The sequence below is a fragment of the Ostrea edulis genome, chromosome 8 (genome assembly GCF_947568905.1).
Source record: "Ostrea edulis chromosome 8, xbOstEdul1.1, whole genome shotgun sequence".
Classification (NCBI taxonomy): Eukaryota; Metazoa; Mollusca; class Bivalvia; order Ostreida; family Ostreidae; genus Ostrea; species Ostrea edulis.
This window is the reverse complement of record NC_079171.1, coordinates 417,201-440,199: the sequence shown is the minus strand read 5'-3', so window position 1 is coordinate 440,199 and position 22,999 is coordinate 417,201. Positions and strand designations below refer to the sequence as shown.

Here is a 22,999-nt window from a genome sequence, read left to right as displayed (position 1 = left end):
CGACCGGTCGCGGTAGCTCAATGGTAGAGAGTTCGCTTCGTAACCGGGAGGTCGTGAGTTCAAGTATCGTTCATGCGTCAAACCTAAGACGTTAAGATTGGTAGTGTTAATTGCTCCTTCGCCAAACGCTCGACATTTAGAAGTGAGAATCACGGATCTTTTGGATGTGACCTTATAAACGTATATCCCTTGTCGTACATGTAGTAGGTGTTGGCACGATATTTCAAAGAACCCTCACTGCTACGACCCTGAATTCTATGGATACATTGGATAGGTCTAAATTCGTGGTACTCCGCTTAAAGCTGGTTACGTCTCAATATGAATAAAATATTTTCGACGGGACGTAAAATATATAATCAATCATCCAATCAATACTACCCCCCCTTTTTTTATTTTCTTGCGGAGATAATGTCAACGAAATGTGTGGATTCCCTGTCTATCCCATCCCAGTTTCGATTGATGTCATCGTTTCACGCTGTTTTTGTAAGCTTTAGAGATTTGGCCTTATTTATTTAGCGTGGTGAGAATGATTGTTTGGATGTTTCAGAGTGTTTGATTGCCCGTGTGTATCAGAGTGTTTAACTGGCTGCGTGTATCAGAGTATTTAATTGGTCATGTGCGGCAGAGTGTTCAATTACACGTGTGTGTCAGAGTGTTCATTTCCCCGTGTGTGCCAGAGTGTTGAATTGCCTGTGTGTAAAGGAAAGTGTTCAATTGACCATGTGTAAAGGAAAGTGTTCAATTGCCTGTGTGTAAAGGAAAGTGTTCAATTGCCTGTGTGTAAAGGAAAGTGTTCAATTGCCCGTGTGTAAAGGAAAGTGTTCAATTGCCTGTGTGTAAAGGAAAGTGTTCAATTGCCCGTGTGTAAAGGAAAGTGTTCAATTGCCCGTGTGTAAAGGAAAGTGTTCAATTGCCCGTGTGTAAAGGAAAGTGTTCAATTGCCCGTGTGTAAAGGAAAGTGTTCAATTGACCGTGTGTAAAGGAAAGTGTTCACTTGATAAGCAAAAATTCAAGGAGTGAATAAAACGATATTTCACACATTTCGACCGCAGCAATGTATTCTATGTTGTTTTTAGTACCAAATAGTAAATTTTCGTTCTAAAATACCAATAACTGTAGAAGTGTTCAGTTGCAGGTGGGAAGTTAAGGTGTTCATTTGACACGTGTTACACGTATGTGTGTGTGTGTGTGTGTGTGTGTGTGCTGCAACCTCTGTACCCCTCTAGATCTCCTATAATTAATGTACATGCGTTGGTTGCACATGCAATTTCTGCATATCTAATTGTGTTTTGGTCGTCCAAATTATTGAAAATTAATAATGAAGAATTGATAATGTGCTAAAGATATCTTGATCCTGATTTAAATAAGTAGATGACTAATATTTACAGAGTTTGTTACATCATGACCCAAAGTTCCCTGCAAAATAATCACACAAATGAACACAAAAATAAGATCCGTGAATAAAATTATTTTGCAGTCACATTAGTTTTCAGTAATTACAGAAAAATCCCTTAACTGGCACTAAATTACAATCAGATATAGTAAATCCTTATATTGACGCTATCATTTGAGGACTATATTTGTTGTGCGTCCCCTGTATTCAGGGGGAAATAACTCGCGCTGCATTGTGAAAAATGTATCCCCCTTTTAAAAACAAATTTGCCACGTGACATTACGGAAACTGCTAATATAAGAAATTTTCACGTTCAACGTCACGGAAAAGAATTTATATTTGAGGCGAAGTGTAAGATCGGACAAACGTATTTTTGTATCAAACGATCGGACAAGCCTAAAATCTATATTGCCTGCTGTTGACTTTGGTATTGCGAATAAAGTTAAAATCTTATAAAAGACTGGCTGCATTACTGAGCTAGCAGTGAGTAGTTACTTCATATAATTATAACGATCCATTTCACTTAGTGCGTTCATCTCCGAATTTGATCCAATTTCTCTAAATTTGATAAATTTTCGCGTTGTAATTTTTGCGCGCTTTTAAACAAAAGGATTCTTTGGAACACCTTTTTTGAAAATATTTCGTTTTTACACTTCCCAACATTTTTGCTTGCACCAATGTTTCAACTTTAATCAGTTTTGATTCACTAAAACAATTCAATTGGGAAAAGAGTACCAATTCATTTCCCTTAGACTTTGGCCCTCTCACTAATTAACTATATCGATTTTAAACAAATGACCGCAAACATTTCAAAGTTCATTCCAAGTGTTGATAAAAAATGACAAAAAATATATAGGGTCCCGTGGCTTTTATAGGCCATATTTGTACTTTTTTACAACACATAGCAATCTGCAGTAAATTACACACTTCATTTTAAGCACACCCCTACCATGGTAATTTCCTCAGTCATTTCTCGATTTTGTGCGATAATTTTTCATCCTGACAATCAATTTGAACCTCTATAATATTTCTTTCAATTCCAAATAATTTCACTCTTGATATTAGCCAACCACTCAACACCTACACAATTATACCTCCCCTCAATCTTCGGTAAACTGCGTCCGGGTTACGCATACGGGGGTTTGGTACTTTCATTCCTCTTACGGTAGGGTTTGCGACATTTTGATATGTAGTGAACAAAGTCATGTTGTATATCAGAATGTTCAGTAGGAATTTATCTTTCAAAAATTGACTTAAAAAAAATTCCCGTGTCGTTTTTTTGACCGGAAAGGTTTAATTTTGAGATGTTTTACATTTTCGGGATCTTTGTACAAAAGGGAATACTAGCGGTATAAAAGGTACACGAGGCAAACTTATGGGGTAAAAAGCTGTTAGAATTTAATAAAGAAGTATTATCGATAAGATTATACTAATTGATAGAAATTTTTTTTTTTATTTCGAAACACAAAAAAGAGCAATTCTTATATCTTGAATAAAATTTAATTGGGTTGCCATCGCAGCAAAAAAATGCATATTGAACAGTTTTGCAAAGTCTACGTCAGAAAAAATTCACTTTAAACATAATATTTGGACCATAAAGATTTAAGAAAGCATACAAAATTACTACCCACTGGGCTTTGTTTCCATGGTAGCAGATCAAAAAAAAAAAATTTCATTTATGCGATTTGTCACTGTTTTTTAATTGTACAACTTTTGAAGAGTGAATTGAGCATTATGATGAACAAAATACAATTCCAGCCCAAAAATTATAAATGTTATTTATTTTTATTTGTCAAGTATATTTAGTATCACATTTATTAGAAATAAAGATGTTGGGGTTTTGTTTGTTTGTTTGTTTTTCTTTCTAAATTCAGTGCAGTGCAATATCACTTCGTCTTAAATTCCGTGTTTCATTAGCTTGAACGTATCTTATATACTACATCTTTGAAATAAATCCCCCCTTCTTGTTCCGTTGCTTTGTGTAACCTTCGCGAAAATATAAAGCCCGGTCAGTGGCGATCTAGAGGTGGGGGTGCGAATTAACGTAAAATTAGTAAAAATGACACTTAACAAATCTGTTTTGTGTCGACAAGATCCATGCCGTTATGCAGATGTTCCTCAAACAAAATCAAGACTATTTTAAGATATACTAGAGAAGACCTATCTTCTATTCTTACATGATTATATCAGTCGCGTTTTCTACATTTCAAAGTTCATGCGATAAATCGCTTGATCGGCGCAAGTAGTTGTCATAGCATTGAAATATAAAGTGCATGTAATTAGAGAGGTAAATCATGGTCAGGTTTATTAAAAAAAAATGCTTGTGAAGGTTTATTTATTTAAAAAATGCTTGTAAATGTCATAAAAATTCCTAGCTTCGCTAATGTCGAGCCTTGTTAAATTTGAGGATATCATATTTGCAAACAATGATTGATGACACATTATATTGGGGTAAGACAGTCGGGTAGGAAAGCTTGGCGGCTACCCAAGTCGTGGATGCGGTGTCGCCGGGTGTCAGGGGTATTCTAGGGAGTGACGTTACGTGGGGCGTGACGGGCACCCAAGGATGGAATTCGGGGCTGCCTCAATATCCCGATGTCCAGCATTACTGGTCCGACCACCCAAACCCAACTGATCATGAGCCGAGAGACAAGAGATACCGATCATACCAGACGGAGCTCCAAACCGTGCTTAAACCAGACACCCGACTCATCTCCACATATCTCAACATCAGTGACAAAATTACCGTCACCATCCCAACGCTCGGACACCGTGGGAGGATCATCATCCACATCACAGAACGCATCAACAGCCATGTCAACATTAAAACCCAGAGAGCAGCCAGAGATACCCCGAGAAGTCATCTCACTATGGCATCCGATACAATTCCCGGTGTACTCCAGCCCACCACCCTGGTGACTAACACATGCCTCAGTGCCTTCCGCCCAACCGCATAATTTCTCATCTGTCCCTGGCAGTATCCTTGTTTGTGCCGACCTTGTGGCTCTTACCCCTACTTCATTCCGAGCCCTCTGAACACCCACACCCGTCAACTGCCTGTGTCCCGTCTATGCTTTCTGAGTATTTATTTAGTTTTAATTTAGCATCAATAGAATTAAAGAAGTTTTTAAATGTTTTACACATAACCACTATATTCCAGGTTTGGGTTCACCTTGGAGTGAAAACTTCTACGCCGGGGATTATGAAATTCATAATATTGGTAGAGACCTTCCTGCTTTACACGATGATGTATTTAGCTTTCCTTATATATTAGAATTGCAGAGAATATTTTTTGAAAATTAGTCAATTTGTGACTTAACTCTAAGGCTCCAGGGCAGCAGAAGTCCTGAAATGGGTAATGCGTACTTGGTATGCAATTTCGCCTATATAAATACCTTTTTCTTGAATATCATTTTTTACAAATATTCTGCTATACAATGTCAGTTTATACTTGCGTTTACCCAAATTACTTAATAAAGATATCTATATGTTGATAGTATCTTTATTTGATAAGCATAAACATAGTAGAGGTAACGTAATGGGCATAAAAAAATTGCAAACTGTTGCAAAAGGCCACCATAAACCAGAAATAAAATACTGAAATTGTTTTACTTGATTTTGACTGTATATAAGTCCGTTTGAGGAAATTTGGCCCTCTTGTTGAAAATGGATAAAATATAAAAATATCGTCCTCAAAATTTACATTGAGATTTAGCAGCCTGTCAAACATTAAACCTTTAAACTTACATACCTGGGTGGCCTAGTGGTTTAGGTGTTCAATAATCTTACACTTAAACTATACATCATTCCGAGTTCAAGTCCAATATTTTTCCTTTTTTTATTGCTTTATATTTTTGGGGGGTTGTTTTCTTGAGGGGGGGGGGGTTAAATGTGATACATATATTATAACAAAAATTAGTCATTTTCATCATAACTTCTATTATTTGCAAGTTAAGAGTTAAAGAAAGGGAATTAAGTCCGAGATCACCATGGTTCCGTTTGTTTACACAAACATGTTCCTGTGTGCACAGGATTTTCAAACCGTAATGTGGCTGACGAAAATCTAAACAAATACTACAAGAAAAAGGACACAAATGCACATCATTAATAAGTAAAAAGGGAGGAAAAGAACTGTTATATGGTTTGACTTCTCAAAAGTAAATATAACAAGAGGCCCATGGGCCACATCGTTCACCTGAGTCACCTTGGCCCATATCTGAAGATTTTCCATATATATTTGCATGTAAAACCTTAGTCCGTATTATGGCCCAAACTACCCTTTGCAAACTTGAATCTTAACACTATGTCAGAAAACTGTCATGCAAATGTCAACTTCTTTGGCCCAATGTTTCTTGAGAAGAAGATTTTTTAAGCTTTTTCCTATATTTGTATGTAAAACTTTGAAACCCCCACTTGTGGCCCCATCCTACCCCCCGGGGGCCGTTATTTGAACAAACTTGAATCTGCACTATGTCAGAAAGTTTTCTTGTAAATATCAGCTTTTCTGACTCAGTGGTTATTGAGAAAAAGACTTTAACTATATATTTGTATGTAAAACTTTGACCCCCCCTTGTGGCCCCATCCCACCCCCGGGGGCCATGATTTGAACAAACTTGAATCTGCACTATGTCAGAAAGCTTTCATGTAAAAATCAGCTTTTCTGGCTTAGTGGTTCTTGAGAAGAAGATTTTAAAAGATTTTTCCTATATATTTGTATGTAAAACTTTGATCCCCTATTGTGGCCCCATCCAACCCCAGGGGTCCATGATCTGAACAAACTTGAATCTGCATTATGTCAGGAAGCTTTCATGTAAATCTCAGCTTTTCTGGCTTAGTGGTTCTTGAGAAGAAGATTTTTAAAGTTTGTCCCTATATATTTGTGTGTAAAACTTTGATCCCCCCTTGTGGCTCCATCCTACCCCTGGGGGGCATGAATTGAACAAACTTAAATCTGAAATATGTCAGGAAGCTTTCAGGTAAATTTCAGCTCTTCTGGCCCAGTGGTTCTTGAGAAGAAGATTTTTAAATGCCCCCACCCTATTTTTGCATTTTTGTGATTATCTCCCCTTTGAAAGGGACATGGCACTTCATTTGAACAAACTTGAAAGCCCTTCACCCAAGGATGCTTTTGGTCGTGTTTGGTTGAAATTGGCCCAGTGGTTCATGAGAAGAAGATGAAAATGTGAAAAGTTTACAGACAGACGGACAGACGGACGCCGGACAAAATGTGATCAGAAAAGCTCACTTGAACCTTCGGTTCAGGTGAGCTAAAAAATCATGTAGCAACTCTCATATGATATTTAGGCAAAGCCAAACGCTCGAATTATCAACCAAAGGCAATGAACTGATGACATCTATTAAAGGGACTGGTTCACGATTTTTGATAAAAATATTTTTCATTTTTGATGTTAAACATTAAAAATATAACTCATTTAATGTTGACAGCCAAAATTTTGACCTTCTGAATGCCAGAATAAAAGCAAACTTTTAGCCTTAAATTTGTGTTATGTAAACAGACTCGAGTCTTTTTATGTAAACAAACAAACAAGTGAAATATTGATTTTGTAATATAATGCATCTTAATTTTGCATAGTCCCAAATTTTAACTTTTATATGACACATTTTACCCCAAAAATGCTTGAAATGTGAAAGGTATAATAAACTCAGATCGATATCCATTTCTTTTGAAAATTATGTAAACAATAGCATACCGCAATCTTTGTTTACAAAACAAATAATAAACTCTCTAAAATGAGCTTCTGTGATAATATATAACCTTAATTTTCATGGGAAATATTTCAAACACAATAGACAGTAGATTTTAATCATCAAAAGTGAAAAACAAAATTTTGGGGAAAATCGTGAATCAGTCACTTTAAAGGCGCTGCAGTCATGTCAGAAAAAGACAGTGAGTTAAGTAATGCCATATGTAAAAGGGTTGTTGTTTAATATGAATGCATCTATGAAAATATTGTACTGTTCATAATTCCAAATAGAAAAATGGTTTATTAATTAAAGAATGACTTATATAAATGTCAGTAGTGCTAAACTGCGGCAGTTATTTATCTTGGTTAACGAAACATAAAAAAAAACGTCGGCCTTATAATTAAATATAACACGCCAGTCTATTATTAGAAACCGGTGTTTTCCATTTAGATTTCTGAGTCGGCCATTTTGTCATCAAATGTGCTATACCTCTTTACAATGTAAGTCCCCATGTCTCAAATATGCTTCATACCAAATGGAAATGTAATTAATAAGAAGTTGAGAAATATCCAACATTAAATCTATCATACTGGGATTCACTATACAACACTATGACACTGGGATTCACTATACAACACTATGATACTGGGATTCACTATACAACACTATGATACTGGGATTCACTATACAACACTATGATACTGGTATTCACTATACAACACAATGATACTGGGATTCACTATACAACACTATGACACTGGGATTCACTATACAATAATATGATACTGGGATTCACTATACAACAATATGATACTGGGATTCACTATACAACAATATGATACTGGGATTCAATATACAACACTATGACACTGGGATTCACTATACAACACAATGATACTGGGATTCATTATACAACACTATGATACTGATATTCTCTATACAACACTATGATACTGGGCTTCATTATACAAAACTATGATACTGGGATTCACTTAACAACGCTATGATACGTGGATTCACTATACCGTAAATACTATGCTACTGGAATCTACTAGAGAAAGTTAGCGGTCAATATCCTGATAATTTATTGAACGCTAACTTTGCATTGCATAAATTGTATGCGCCCGAAACATTCCGAGTATGAGCGTTCAATATTGACGTTACCGTAACGACGTAAACAAGCCAACATGGCAGACAACGGTCCTCCGAATCTGACAGAGCCGGTATTTAATAGTTACTTAGGCTAAATGTTTTACTATGCATAAATTATGATGTCCCCATTTACAAAATCAGTTTGCTCCATGCATTAATGACGGGTAAAATATTGAACAGTTAAGAAATGCATGCTGTTATTGCACACTGCCAATATTGATGAATTCTCGTCTATTTTGGAGTAGTTTGAGTGAAAAGGGATATAATTTAACAACTAAATACTTTATCTATATAATAAAAGGGTTATTGAACTTATATATGTGAATATTGGCACTCGTTGGCTGTTAAAATGCACTCGCAAGCTCGTGCATTTTGACAGCCAACTCGTGCCAATAATCACCAATATAAGTTCAATAACCCTATATGATACTAAGATTTGTCAATAACTGTTTTGTTTGAATGGGATTTTCTATCATTATAATGATGATGTTCATTGGACCCGGTTATATCCGACATACTCAAAATGTAGGAAATTGAAACGACTTATTATAATTAGCTGAAAGGGTGAACTAAAACCAACGGGTTTGAATTTTGCTGTTTATAGCCATTATTTCACCGAAACTTGTCATCGTGTATGCGCAGAGCTTTCAATATTGTATACAGGATTGTTTTCCGCTCTTGTAAACTTGTCCTTTCTACACATGTAGATGGTTTTGCCCCGTTTTAGATCCCTGCAGAAACAGTTGTATCAAACGAGAAATAAGAGAGAAAACAGTTTCGTCCAGTCTGAACTTCATCCACTGACACCGAGGGGCAAAAATAAAACGGAGGCGAATATTTTCCTTTATGCAGTAATGAGGACCCACACGTGGAGACATAGCTATCTACGGAAAATGAAACTACTATATTTACAACGCCTTTGTTCCATAGAAAATCTTATTCAGAGTTTTACATAAATGCTATGGATCGAGTAATATGTGCTAAGTAGAGATTGTATCATCAAAGCAAAGTAATATGATAATAGAATATTCTTCATTTGATAAAACCTGCTTTCATTTATGAAGAAAATTCACATTAAATCTTACCTCTTAGAGCTCCTAAAACATGTTCTTCTTTATCGAGCTGCATAAGCTGATCTGTCAAATTTTCCTTTTCTTTGTTACCCTGAATGTATTTGGTTGCAGTGCCCTGATCGTGTGTACCAACATCCTTTGATGAACCCTCGAGAATTTCTTCTATCTTTCCTGACATTTGTATGACTTTTTTCATCACTCGATCAAAATCGGATTGTGTGAGAATCACATGAGGTGCATCATCACAGTAGGCTCTGCTAATATCCATGATTCTGTCGATGTTGGCGGCCAGAGACATGTCTGTGGGATTTGGTGAATTACCCCAACCATGTTCGTGGGCTGCGATGTCACATATATTCCTTAGTAAAATGTACAACAGATGCAGATCTAAACGTCTGTAACTAACAGAAACTGGTCCTCTCTCTGGATACAGTAATCTTTGCTGTGCATCGTCAAGTAAAGGTAACAGTGTTGTTTTGTACCCGTCCAATTTTTCCACGAAATCCATCTCTGGAACATATTTCCTAAGTATCTTTCGGAAAAGACTTGTACATGGACCCGATAGCACGTTGGACATCTGGGAAGTATACGGTGTGAGGGTTCCAATGTTCAAAGCCTTTGATTCTACGTAATGAAATTCATATAAATAGGAATTAAAAATTATATTTCATATATGAATTAATATCTAGGAAGTGTTTCGTTCGTATTGTAAAAATCCATAATTTTACGAAAGATTCTGGGTTAGGGTTAGGGTTTCATTATTCAATAAATATTTTTCATCAACATTGTTCATTGAAATATCTAGATGAATCAATGGCAATCTATTCACATTCCATTTTTAAAACCACAATAGAGGTCTGCGTATCCAGGTATTTGCGATTACTAACGGTTTGAACTTTCAGCAGAAGTTGTGAGAAGCAGCCTGGACAACAGAGACTTATCAAAAGATATTCATGAAAGGTGAAGATTACTTATCAATCTCAATATGCAAATGATTTTGTGAAGGCTATCGATACATTTACAACAATGGCAAAAAGCAATGTGTTCAAAATTGCTTGACATATGTTTCTAAGTGAATGAATTTGACTGACAATGGGTCCAAGAAATAGAATTACAATTGAAGTTCTATCATTAATACTTATCTAACATGAAAGTGCAGCTGTAAGTTTATAAAGCTTTGGGTCGAAATGCTAAAAAATTGTATTGCCCATTAAAAATTGCACCTAACTAGCATTCCATGCAGGTAGTGGGCTCTTAATAATTAGTTACGCAGTCATTTTGATATTCATATTTCTTTGTCTATCTAATTCATTTTTAGATTGTACCCTTTTTGGTATTGTTCCTTCCCCTCGACTGGCTAGTACGATTTATGCGCATGTACATAAAATTATCTGGAATGTAAATTTTTATTTAATTTCCGTCCTTGAGAATAGGCTGACGTATTTTTCTGTAATGGGCCCTTGAATATACAAATTGTAATGTGATTTTAACGAAAAATTGAATGTGCTAATACAACGACACAAACGCGATCATTTGATTTTTAGTTTGAATTAATTTAAAACAGCATAGCATCAAGAATTATCAAAGTCGAATAATAATCATTATATGACTATACAATTTTTTGAATTTCCAAAGTTAAACAAAAGGTACTGTGAGTAATGCTTACTAAGAATAGCCCCCGCTTACCCCAATATCCCAAAGGGTGTTGTTAATAGGCATAAATTACCTCTTTCCTCAGTGTAAAAGAGAGAGAGAGCATGTCAAAACCTTAGGTAGTCTCCTTTCTAGGAGTGTGTTGACCTTTGACCTTTTGACCCCAAAATCCATAGGGAACATCTTCGTCCCATGAATAGTTCATATGTAAGATATGATGACTGTAGGTTGAAAGGGTAACTCGTTAGAGCCCAGAAATCATTGCGTCCACAGATGGAGAGACGGACAACCCGATTCAAGTAAACCTCCCTGCGGGGGTGGAGGTGAGATATAAAAATGCACTCTTCTGTCCCGACGTGTTTTGATACCTGTCACTGAAATGATTAGTAAATATACTTTTTCAATGATTAACAAGGGACAATTTACCACTTGAGACAGTAGCAATCATATTTAAAACGGACCATTGTCATTTCGTTCTCAACATTTCTAATATCAAAAGTATAATCTTTATACTTGTCTTGAAATCATTTATTGTTTAGCCACAGCAAGAAGGTCCAAATAATGCTAATAAACTAAAAGCGTGCAGACCATACCTACTGTTTCACAAAGTGGGCAGCGTTTCATGCAAAGCGTTCGTGCAAAACAGTCACTATTTCGTACAAGAATCGTTTTGTATCGTTCCGTGCAAGTGATGTAGTAGCACGTTTCAAGGTATGTACATATAATGAAGATTATTCTCAAAAATGTGTTTTACTCACTTTGTGGAATTGTAACAAGCTTCTTCTCGATTTCAATCCAGTCCACGTTAAATGTCGATAGCCCCGCAAGTTCTTCTGGATCTTTCTGTAGAAGTAAGCTTGCAAACTCTGCATTCACCAGTAATACGATGATAAAACTTTTAGTTTGTTGCACAGCATCGACTTTTATAGAACTTGATTCGCATCTCAAAATGGCGGCTAGTGTTTCTAGAAGTGAGTCCAAATCAGCAAATTCTTCTATGTCATCCACGACGTGCACTTTAACTTGTACAAATCCGTCCTCTGAAATAAGAACCAACGTAAGGATTCAAAATAAATAAAATAAAAGCAGAAAATCTGCATTGCAACATACAATATTGTTTTAATATGCAATTTCATTATTATTGACTACATTTTATCGATTCATACTTAAAAGGACTGTGGGTAACAAAAGCCAAACCCGAACCTACAATTGTTTATCCTTGCTCTAGAATTCTAAAAGTTGAAAGAATGTCCATTCAAATTGATAGCTATTTCAAAATCATTAGTGCTAAGAAAGCTAAGATATGATGATAAAAATGTGAAAATTAATAAAATCTTAATCGGGACACATACTAAAACAGGTTATTTTAACTATTGCGAAATGGTGGCTTTACCTGTAGATTTTTTTTATTCTATATTCATTTCTAAAGCTACGATTTGTTTCGATCCGGGTTAGAATAGGTCCTCAGTACTCCCTTGCTTGTTGTAAGAGGCGACTAAATGGGGCGGTCCTTCGGATGAGATACCAGAAACCGAAGCCCTGTGTCACAGCAGGTGTGGCACGATAAAGATCCCTCCTAGGTCAAAAGTCATAACGCCAGGCATAGGCCTAAATCTTGTAGCCCTTCACTGGCGATAGTGACATCTCCATGTGAATGAATTATTCTCAAAAAGGACGTTAAACAATATACAACAAAACGATTTATTTCCTATGCCTAGACTTCTTGAATGTATCAAACTGTCTATTTTCTTCATATACAAATAAAGATCATGAATAGTAATCGGTCTTATCAATCGTATACAAAATGAAGAGAAGGATAAACACGGACCCCTGCGTATACCAAAGAAGGATCAGGTGCCTAGGGGGGAGTAACCATCCCCTGTTGACCAGTCACACCTATCATGAGCGCTATATCTTGATCACGTACACCGATTAATCCGTAGTCAAAATAATTATGTAAAGAACGGCCTATCTATTAGTATGACAAACAAGTTGATGGTACAGGGGTTTCAACAGTCTCGATTGAAGTCAGCATTTCGCAAATTCTATGGTCCTTATAACGATCTAGTTCGTCAATACAACCTATCATTGGGTTAAATGCTGTCTGACGTGCTTCATACCGATTGTTAGGCTGTTCTTGGCATATTGATTTTGACTACGGCTAACTCCGTTTACCTATTCAGGATATAGGGCTCACGGCGGGTGTGACCGGTCAATAGGGGAAGCTTACTCCTCCTTGACACCCGATTCCACCTCGGGTGTGTCCAGGGGTCCGTGTTTGCCCAACTATCTAAATTGTATTGCTTGCGGGAGTTGTGAGATTGATCACTGTTCGTTATCTTCACCTTTCATGCAACAAGTCAGAAATAGTGATAAATTGTATCTTTGAATTAAATCATTTCAACGACTATAAAATTTGTGAAATGATGATTTCAAATAAGATTGTTGAAACCCCGGCATGAAAATCCCCGTACACAACAAATGTGAGATCAGGTACCTAGGCAGAGTAAGCATCACATGTATTCCATGTATAATGACCATATTTCATATTGTAAAACTTATACGGTACCAATTTTGATGCACCAGATGCGCATTTCGACAAATAATGTCTCTTCAGTGATGCTCAACCGAAATGTTTGAAATCCGAAAAAAAGTTTTAGATATCAAATAAATTGATGGTGGAATTTTTGTAATCATGGTGTCATTTTGAAGGGTTCATCAAATAAAAGTAATCCACCATAGGAATTTTCAAAATTTTGTTTACTGCTTGATTTATTTCACCTAGAATTTAACATTGAAGTATATAGGAAAAGCATGTTTTATTACAATATTTTAAAAAGAAGTTATATTTTAATTCAAATCTTTTGGAAGAAAGTTACATACATTTTCTCTTAATGAAAATATGAAATAAAATTAATCATTGACCACACACATTTTTAGAAAATTAGATTTTCCTATTTTTACAAAGGGCAGACAACTTCTCCAAAAAGTATTAAGTGCAAAAAGGTCAGCTTCTAATAATTTACCAGTCATGTGAATTTTATCTGCTTCACTTTCATAATTATTTAACAATAAACATTTATGTTGATTTAAATCCTTCAAAATTGTTCATTATCCTTTCATTATACATATAATACCTTAACCTTAACCACGTCTATCGTGAACCCTATATCTTGATCATGTAGTGTTTTTCAGACGTGGTGTAACAAATGCACGTTTCAGCTCATTTGGCAACACCCCGGTTGAAAGTGATGTATTCACAAGCTCAGTAATAATCGGTAGCAAAACAGAGAGAACAGTGCTGTTCTTCAAGAGCGCAGTGGGGATGGCATCCAGTGAGCAGGTCTTAGGTCATCCTTAAAATAATGTTTGCGTGGAATAGCCCCCTGGGGGGAGGGGGTGAGATTGAGACCCAGGAGGGAGTGAGGGAATTTATTTTTTCATTGAAGTTGAATTCAAAATCAACAATAACAAGAGGCCCATGGGCCACATCACTCATCTGAGTCACCTTGGCTCTAATTTTGTTAACTATACATTCGCACGTAAAACTTTGATCCCTATTGTGATTCCTATTGTGATTGGATCTGGACAAGGTCAGGAAGCTTTCATGTGAATGTAAACTTTTCTGGCCCAGTGATATTTCAGAAGATTTTTAATGATTTTTTCTATATATTTTTATGTAAACAATGACCCCCCGTTGTCGCCTCATCTTACTCCTAGGGGCCATGATTTTAATCAAACTTGAATATGCACTATGTCAGGAAGCTGTCATGTAAATTGCAACCTTCCTGACCCAGTAGTTTTTGAAAAGAATATTTTTAAAGATTTCCCTTGTATATTTGTATGTAAAATTTTGATCTCCCCCATTGTCAACTCATCTTACCCCCGGCGGTCATGATTTTAACAAACTGGAATCTGCATTATGTCAGGAAGCTTTCATGTAAATTTCAACTTTTGTGACCGAGTAGTTTTTGAGAATAATATTTTTAAAGATTTTCCCTGTATATTTGTATGCAAAACTTTGATCACCACTTGTTGCCCCATGCTACCCCCGGGGGCCATGTTTTTAACAAACGTAAATCTGAAATATGTCAGAAAGCTTTCATGTAAATTTCAATTTTCCTGACCCAGTAGTTTTTGAGAAGAATATTTTAAAAGATTTTCACTACATATTTGTATGCAAAATTTGAACACTACTTGTTGCCCCATGCTACCCCCGGGGGTCATGTTTTTAACAAACGTAAATCTAAAATATGTCAGAAATCTTTCGTGTAAATATTAGCTTTTCTGGCTCAGTGGTTCTTGAGATGTTTGAAGATTTATCCTATATATTTGTATGTAAAACTTTGATCCCCTATTGTGGTCTCATTCAATCCCCGGGAAGCTATGAATTTAATAAACTTGAGTCTGCACTATATCAGGAAACTTTCATGTAAATATCAGCATGTTTGGCCCATAAATCAACATCGACTGCATATGCTTTATGCAAGAACATACACTTTGAAATGATTTTTCATCTGGAATCCGCCCGAGGAACACATTACCATCTAATGTCACAGGAGCTTAATCCCTTGACTTGAAGAAAACTATACATTAGGTGATAGTACTCTTTTACTCAGTTTTAGATTGTAAATAAAGGACTCTCCCCTGTGTTTTTTCCCTCATTAAATTAACTAGTAAGATGATGCCCACAATGTCCTTCACTTTAATGGAAGAAGAACGAATTAATTAGTTCAGCATTTATTCAGAGGAAGTTTAAAATATGTCAATGCACAACAGACGATTCCTAACGGACGACGACGGACAGGAACACATTGCAATATACCTGCGTGAATCAGGCAACACCAAGTGATCGAATTCATATGAAGTGTTGGCACTTGAACATTGTTAATCTGCATTATCTTTATGGCAAGGACACACTTGTGTGAACACAAAGGAATAATGAAATATACCAATAAATTTCCTAGAGCTAAAGAGTGACTATTTTCAAATCCGCGATTATTCAATTCAAAACGATTGTCACCTTAAAATCTATTTGTATGTTCATTTTAATTCATTTTTGTTTTGTCAAATCAAACGTAGCTTTATCCTGCTTGGGACCTCTTTTGAATTGTAAATACCCCTTTATTAAACCTCAATCTATTGGAGCATAAAACCGCCAGTCCGTGGTCTCAGTAGGAACCGAGCTGTCCAGCGAGAAGTACGCATTCATATGAGCAAGCTTCAACCAGAATGTTGCCATCAATTATAGAATAACTTTATTGTAGACACTTTGGCATTGTTGTAAATGTTGCCCGTGTTCAGCTTGTTCTGAGGTGAATTTTATATAACGGTTTTTATATAGTATTTTCTTTGTTCGAAAGGTCCTAAAGCGTCCACGTATCTTTATTCATATTTAGTGTTTTGTGCTTGTTTCAATACCGGTTTCCTTTTTCATAAACATGTTCACTACATAGTCCTGTTTGTAAAGTTATGGTGTGTAGTACTGGTCATAATTGTTTCGCTGTAAGAAACGTATTGTGTACCTCATGCATAGAATTGCTAGAGTTCTGTGTATCTTGCTATAATACGAAGTAACTAATATGTAACAGTGTATGATTATCCATGGATAATGTAAAGTGAGATTTCAACCTGAAAACCTGTGTGTATGTGTACGTTTATATAGTATGACTTTATAGTCGTAGGTGCTACCTTGTAGGGGGTTACCAAGTACACGTGTACCAAGGACAACATTATAGAAACCAAACACTTTGGGGAGCATCGACATGTGTGTTGTGTCCACGTATGACAGCAGTCATCATTGTAGTGGATCTGTGTATAAGCAAGACGCCATTTAAGGAACTTTTACGTTCAATGCCATAAAACTGGACCAGAAACTTAAATTTTAGTTGCATATCAAATAACTATGTAAATTATTTATGTAAATTTATCATTTATCACATTATCCGTGACAACGATGAATGCATAGATTGTTACCTTTTGATGTTGCTTCTTCATAGTAACACAAAGCTTGTCTATTCTTTCTCGCGTATTCAGCACACTTCAGTTCTAGATCTTGGCGGTCAATGCTTCTCAATAGATACTGCATCATGATTACATTTCGTTCTTTGAAAATGCCCTTCTCAAGAAGAAAACCAATAAATTCTGGTATCGATGTCACGTTGTTAAGCGATATTTCCATCGGTGTCATCACTAAAACATGTAGAATTAATATGTATATGTAAGAAAAAAGAATGGAGAACATATTGGACTGGACCAGGAATCGAACTCAGAACTCCGGCATTACTATTTAGGTGTTTCAATCACTGAAGGACACAAACTTCAATACTGCAAGTGAATGTAATAACGTGAACAATGAAAGGTGAAGATAACGAACAGTGATCAATCTCATAGCTCCTACAAGCAATACAAAAATATAGTTTGGTAAACACTGACCCCTGGACACACCAGAGGTGGGATCAGGTGCCTAGGAGGAGTAAGTATCCCCTGTCGACCGGTCACACCCACCGTGAACCCTATATCTTGTTCAGGTTCAATCGCATTAATCAAAACATGAGTACAAAATTAAGAGTAGGGAAACACGGACCCCTGAACACAACAAAGGTGCGATTAGGTGCCGTGGAGGAGTAAGCATCCCCTGTGTCCGGTCACATCCGCCGTGAGTCCTCTAGCATGATACCATAAAACAGAGTAATCCAAAGTCAATATTAATATATGATTAATATATAATAACGGCGTAGCAATTGGCATGAACCATGTGAGGCAGAATTCGAACTAATGCCAGGTTGTATTTGTTAATAAGATCGTGTAACAATCATAGTATTTACAAAATCCTGATTTTAAACGACACAGTTGAAACCTTTTTATAATCAACTTATACGTCAGTAACAAGCCTCGGTTTCACAACTGATCATACGCAGATGAAGCTCTTGTGTATCGAATCAGTTGAGAGACATTAACACCATATACAGGTGATGAAGGAATATTACAGACGCGGATCATCCTGTTTGTCACAAAGTTGTTTTGTCAATCAATATCATGTAAGTCTCCAATTCTTTATATATACTACTCAAAATTTGATAAGGATCATAGGTATTTTTCTGTTTAAAAAATTAATAACTGCATAACTGGCAATATTGTGTCAAAGTGAAATCAAAAACGTCTTTAACAAACTTGCACGTGCATTTCATGCTATAGGAAATGCGTTTCTCATCACATTTTATGCTTTAGCTACCATTGCAAGATTTCCACTCAGGCATTGGTGTCTGATTCTTTCTAAAATTTCAAACTCACTTGAGTGTTTACACAACGTTTATCAACACAATGCCCCCTCAACGTGTAAGGCGTCGCCTGACGACAGAACAACTGGGCAGATGTATAGGAATGCTTGACGTTGGCTATTCACAACGTGATGTTGCAAATGCACTAATCGTCAGCCAGAGCGTTGTAAACAGGGCGTAGAACCGACAGCAAACTTTTGGTACAGCAGCACACCGACATGGGGGTGGTCGTCAGAGGTCGACAACCCAACGCCAAGACCATTTTAAGTATATATGTAGGAAGGAAGTCAACAAACGACTGAAAATGAGGATTGTTTGCTGATAGTTTGTGTAAAACCATGAAATATATCTCTGCAAATCTTGCTGGGAAAGGTAAAATTTATTACAATGATTTCATATGAAATCATTGAGAAAAAACAAGTACCATCATATTTGTGGTCAAATATCAATGTTGCTCGTGACATTTCTCATGTTTCCAAGTAAATCTACACAGTACCTCTCTAATTACTTTATATTTCAATGCTATAACATTTACCCCTCGCGCCAAAACTATTAATTGTGGTAACGTGACTGATACGATCGTGTGATAATAAAAAGGGGATCCTCTCAGGGATATCAAATATTTCTCATTTCGTCTACATAACGAACATCCATAGATTTACTCACTGTACATAATGCGGATTATCTTAGTATTACAGCATATCTAAATAATATAGTTGATATAAACTCTATGCAATTCATAATAATATAATTGATATAAACCCTATGCAATTTCTGATGCAGAGAAAACTATAAATCCAGAATATCATTCTTGGACTGCCTCAAAATATGTACCTTCTAAAGAACTTTTCAATGCGTCTAACTTCGACACAGGAATTCCTTTCAGAAGATCAAGACGCAAGTTGTTAAATCTAATCGTAGATCCTTTCTTATTCATGATGGCTTTGAAGATGTTATCTACAAAATTTCAATCATGCAAAACACTCAGAGATTTGCATCCAAATACAAGAATTATAACAAGAGGCATATGAGCCACATCGCCCATCTGAATCACAACTTGGCTCTGCCATTGTTCTGCAGTTGTGAATTTTAAAAGATGTTTTATCAACCTTTCTTCCCAAATTGTTACCCCACATGATGGCTCCTACGGATCACAACATAGCTCAAGATGAATTCACATAACACCAATCTGACTGATATGACCTTCCTGTTAGAGTTAAGAGCAATATCACAAGATCAAACATTATGGTATGAAATGAAAGTTCTCACTATAAAAAATCTATAGACAAAGTGTGAAAGCAAAGTTCTATTTTGAATAGTTCAGATGTTGATTATATCAGGTTTGTTAAAAGGCAGTTTAAGGTCACAAGATCAAACACAATTGTAGCACAAAGGTTTGTCATAAAGTGTCTATGCACAAAATAGGAAAGCCTTACCTTGAAAAGTTTCAAAGATATTTAACAGATTCTACTTTCTTACAAGTAGGTAAAGGTGAACTATCATAGTGGGAAATGAAAGATCTTGCCATAAAAAAATATATCAACAAAAGATGAAGTCCTGCCTTAAATAGTTCAGGAGATATTGAATAGGTCAAGTCTTAAACCAGTATGTCCAACTCCATGGTCCAGGTCACAAGTTAAAACTTCACACAATAACAAGGTTTTGTCATACAGAATTTATATACAGAATATGAAATCCCTATCTTAAATAGTTGAGCAGCTATTGAATAGGTCAGGTCTTTAAAAACTAGGTCAAACTCCAATGTTAAAATATCAAACACCATTGTGTCGCAAGGTCTTGCAACAAAGAATCTATATACACAATTTGAAAGCCCTACCTCAAATGATTCAAGACATATCCACACAAGTAATAGTATAATAAAGAAAAATTAGAACGCCGAAAATAACTCAACCGGTTTCATTTTCAATTTTCAAGAGTTATGACACTATTTCTTAGTTACACATTATAGACGTCAAACGTGTCGGATTGTATTGACGCTTTAACAAAGATCATTATGACGTCATGATACAACGTTATGAAATATTACACGAGAAGAAAAAAAGAAAGAAATAAAAACACAGCCGACTTTTGGTCTGTGCAAGATAAAAAATATACAATATGTACAATAATAATGACAAGTTTGTTTAAATAGCAGTTGACTTCTGACCTATGTGTTAACAATCAAATAAAACAGATTTTCTCATGTAATATTTCATAATGTTGTATCATGACGTCATAATAATCTTTGTTAAAGCGTCAATATAATCCGTCACGTTTGACGTCATAGTTAAATCTATAATGTGTAACTAAGCAAAAATGCCATAACTCTTGAAAATTGAAAATGAAACCGGTTGAGTTATTTTCGGCGTTCTAATTTTTCTTATTATATATAACACTAAAACACTGGGCGACTGTGCATCGAGAATTGTTTGATTTTTTTTATTAGTCCCATACCGGTTTGTAAAACCGAAGGGGACTATATCATTTTTCTACATCTGTCCGTCTGTCACTCTGTCTGACTTCTAGTATGTCCCATATTGGTTTAGTTTAGTTTCAGAGTAGCAAACTATAAGATGAAAGGCAAATATAACGAACAGTGATCAATCTCATAACTCATATAAACAATACAATATAGATAGTTGGGCAAACACGGACCCCTGGACACACCAGATGTGGGATCAGATACCTAGGAGGAATAAGGATCCCCTGTCGACTGGTCACACCCGCCGTGAGCCATATATCCTGATCAGGTAAGCGAAGTTATCCGTGGTTAAAATCAGGGTGCCAAGATCAAGTGCGAATTTCGTAGCGTTTGATGGACAAGTTTTGAAGAAATTGATTATTATATTATACATTTTTTATTCATCAGGATCCGGAGTTCAAACTCTGATAAAATTAAAGGAGTAGTAGTTGCATATTTGAGAAAATATAACTTTACACAAAAAACATTTGGGCAAAAAACCCTTATCCCTTTGAATATCAAACCATGTGTTCTAAAAAAGAAAGGATCGAAATATATGTATGCTACTCTTAATAGATCAGATGCTATACCCACAGGAAAAAAGTAATGGAGTAAATATTTCATTACCTCTGATGACAGATGGAAAGCAATTTTTTACCTGTCATTCTTGACTACATTGGATTCCAAATTATTATGGTTTCAATACAGTTAACCACTACATTTCAACTACTGATGGCTACATGTACAAATTAGGTGAAGTAATGTGAACACCAAAGCAAGATTTTTCACCATTCCTTCATTGACCTGACGAGTGGGAAATGAAAACATTAGGAAATAACCCTTACAACAATGACCAAAAAAAATCATCATTAAAGGTCTTAAACAGAGAAAGAAACATTAGAAGATATAAAATATCGCTATACCTTTAGAACTCTCCATATTATCATTCCTTTGATGAGGATTAGGGCTATCTGCAAGATTAAGACAAATGCAATTTACATCATGCATGCATCTTAATAAAAAGATGAATATAACGAACAGTGATCAATTTCATAACTAAGCAATACAAAATAGAAAGCTGGGCAAACACAGAAACCTGGATATACCGGAGGTGGGATCAAGTGCTTAGGGGGAGTAAGAATCCCATGTTGACCGATCACACCTACTGTGAGTCCTATAACAACCCAGTAAATGCATAAATCTGTAGTTGAAATCAGTGTTTAAAGAACGGCCTATATATAGGTATGAAACACATCAGACAGCATTCGACTCAATGAAAGTTTATATTGACAAACTAGACCGTTTTAAGGATCAGATAATTTGCAAAATGCTGACTTTAAATGGGACTGCTGATACCCCCTGTAACATCAACTTGTTTGTCAGTAGCCTGTCTCGTTCTACAAATCAATTGTACGCAGAACAAGCTCTTACGTATCAAATAAGTTGAGAGACATAAACACAATATACACGTGATAATGATTGATTGATTGAATATTTTGATATTGTTTAACGTCCTTCTCGAGAATATTTCACATATATAGAGACGTAACCATTGCCGGTGGAGGGCTGCAAAATTTATGCCTATGCTCGGCGCTTATGCCAGTTGAGCAGGGAGGGATCTTTATCTTACCATACGTACCTTCTGTGACACAGGACCTCGGTTTTTCCGGTCTCATCCCGAGGACCGCCCGATTTAGTCGCTTCTTACGACAAGTAAGGGATACTGAGGACCTATTCTCACCCAGGTCCCCACAAGGTAGGTGATAATGGAATACTGTAATGAACAAACACCAAATTCAACAATATACCTGGTATTTGTTTTGTTTTCGTTCCAATAAAGTTCTTCACTTCTATCTGAAAGTTGTGGACTTTTATCGGATCTGTTCTCTTGACGATCAACACGGGTTGCGGGAGGGAGTCTGTAGTCCCTCTGTACTCCTCACTGTTGACATCTACTGGTGTCCAGTCACCGGTGTCCTCATTTTTCACGCTCCACTGAACTTGCATTGGCGCAGGAGTAGACTTCAGAACAGCAGTGAAAACTTGTGCATCGTTTTCTCTGTATTCTTTAATGTCAATGTCAGGAACACCTGTAAATAGGGATAATTTAATGTTGCCAGTTGCTGAAATCAAAATAAGAACAAAATCATGAAGAATTTACCCACACACTGGTTACAAGATGTTCATAGTGAAAGTTGAAGATAACAAACAGTGCCCTTAAGGAATACAAAATAGACGGTTGAGAAAACACAGAACCCTGTATATACCAGAGGTGGAATCA

At 36.1% G+C, this 22,999-nt stretch overlaps 1 protein-coding gene across 1 annotated transcript in view; it reads right to left on the bottom strand.

Annotated features, from left to right (window-relative positions):
* LOC125657480 (uncharacterized) overlaps nucleotides 1–22,999 on the bottom strand; it is an 80,068-nt gene that overhangs the window by 19,157 nt on the left and 37,912 nt on the right. Inside the window, exons 8-13 of the mRNA XM_056147811.1 lie at nucleotides 22,527–22,808; nucleotides 21,642–21,689; nucleotides 19,092–19,214; nucleotides 16,954–17,169; nucleotides 11,736–12,017; nucleotides 9,337–9,948 (exon numbers count right to left, since the gene is read on the bottom strand). Of these exons, the coding sequence (XP_056003786.1) occupies nucleotides 9,337–9,948; nucleotides 11,736–12,017; nucleotides 16,954–17,169; nucleotides 19,092–19,214; nucleotides 21,642–21,689; nucleotides 22,527–22,808 (1,563 nt within the window). The remainder of the gene's footprint in view (nucleotides 1–9,336; nucleotides 9,949–11,735; nucleotides 12,018–16,953; nucleotides 17,170–19,091; nucleotides 19,215–21,641; nucleotides 21,690–22,526; nucleotides 22,809–22,999) is intronic.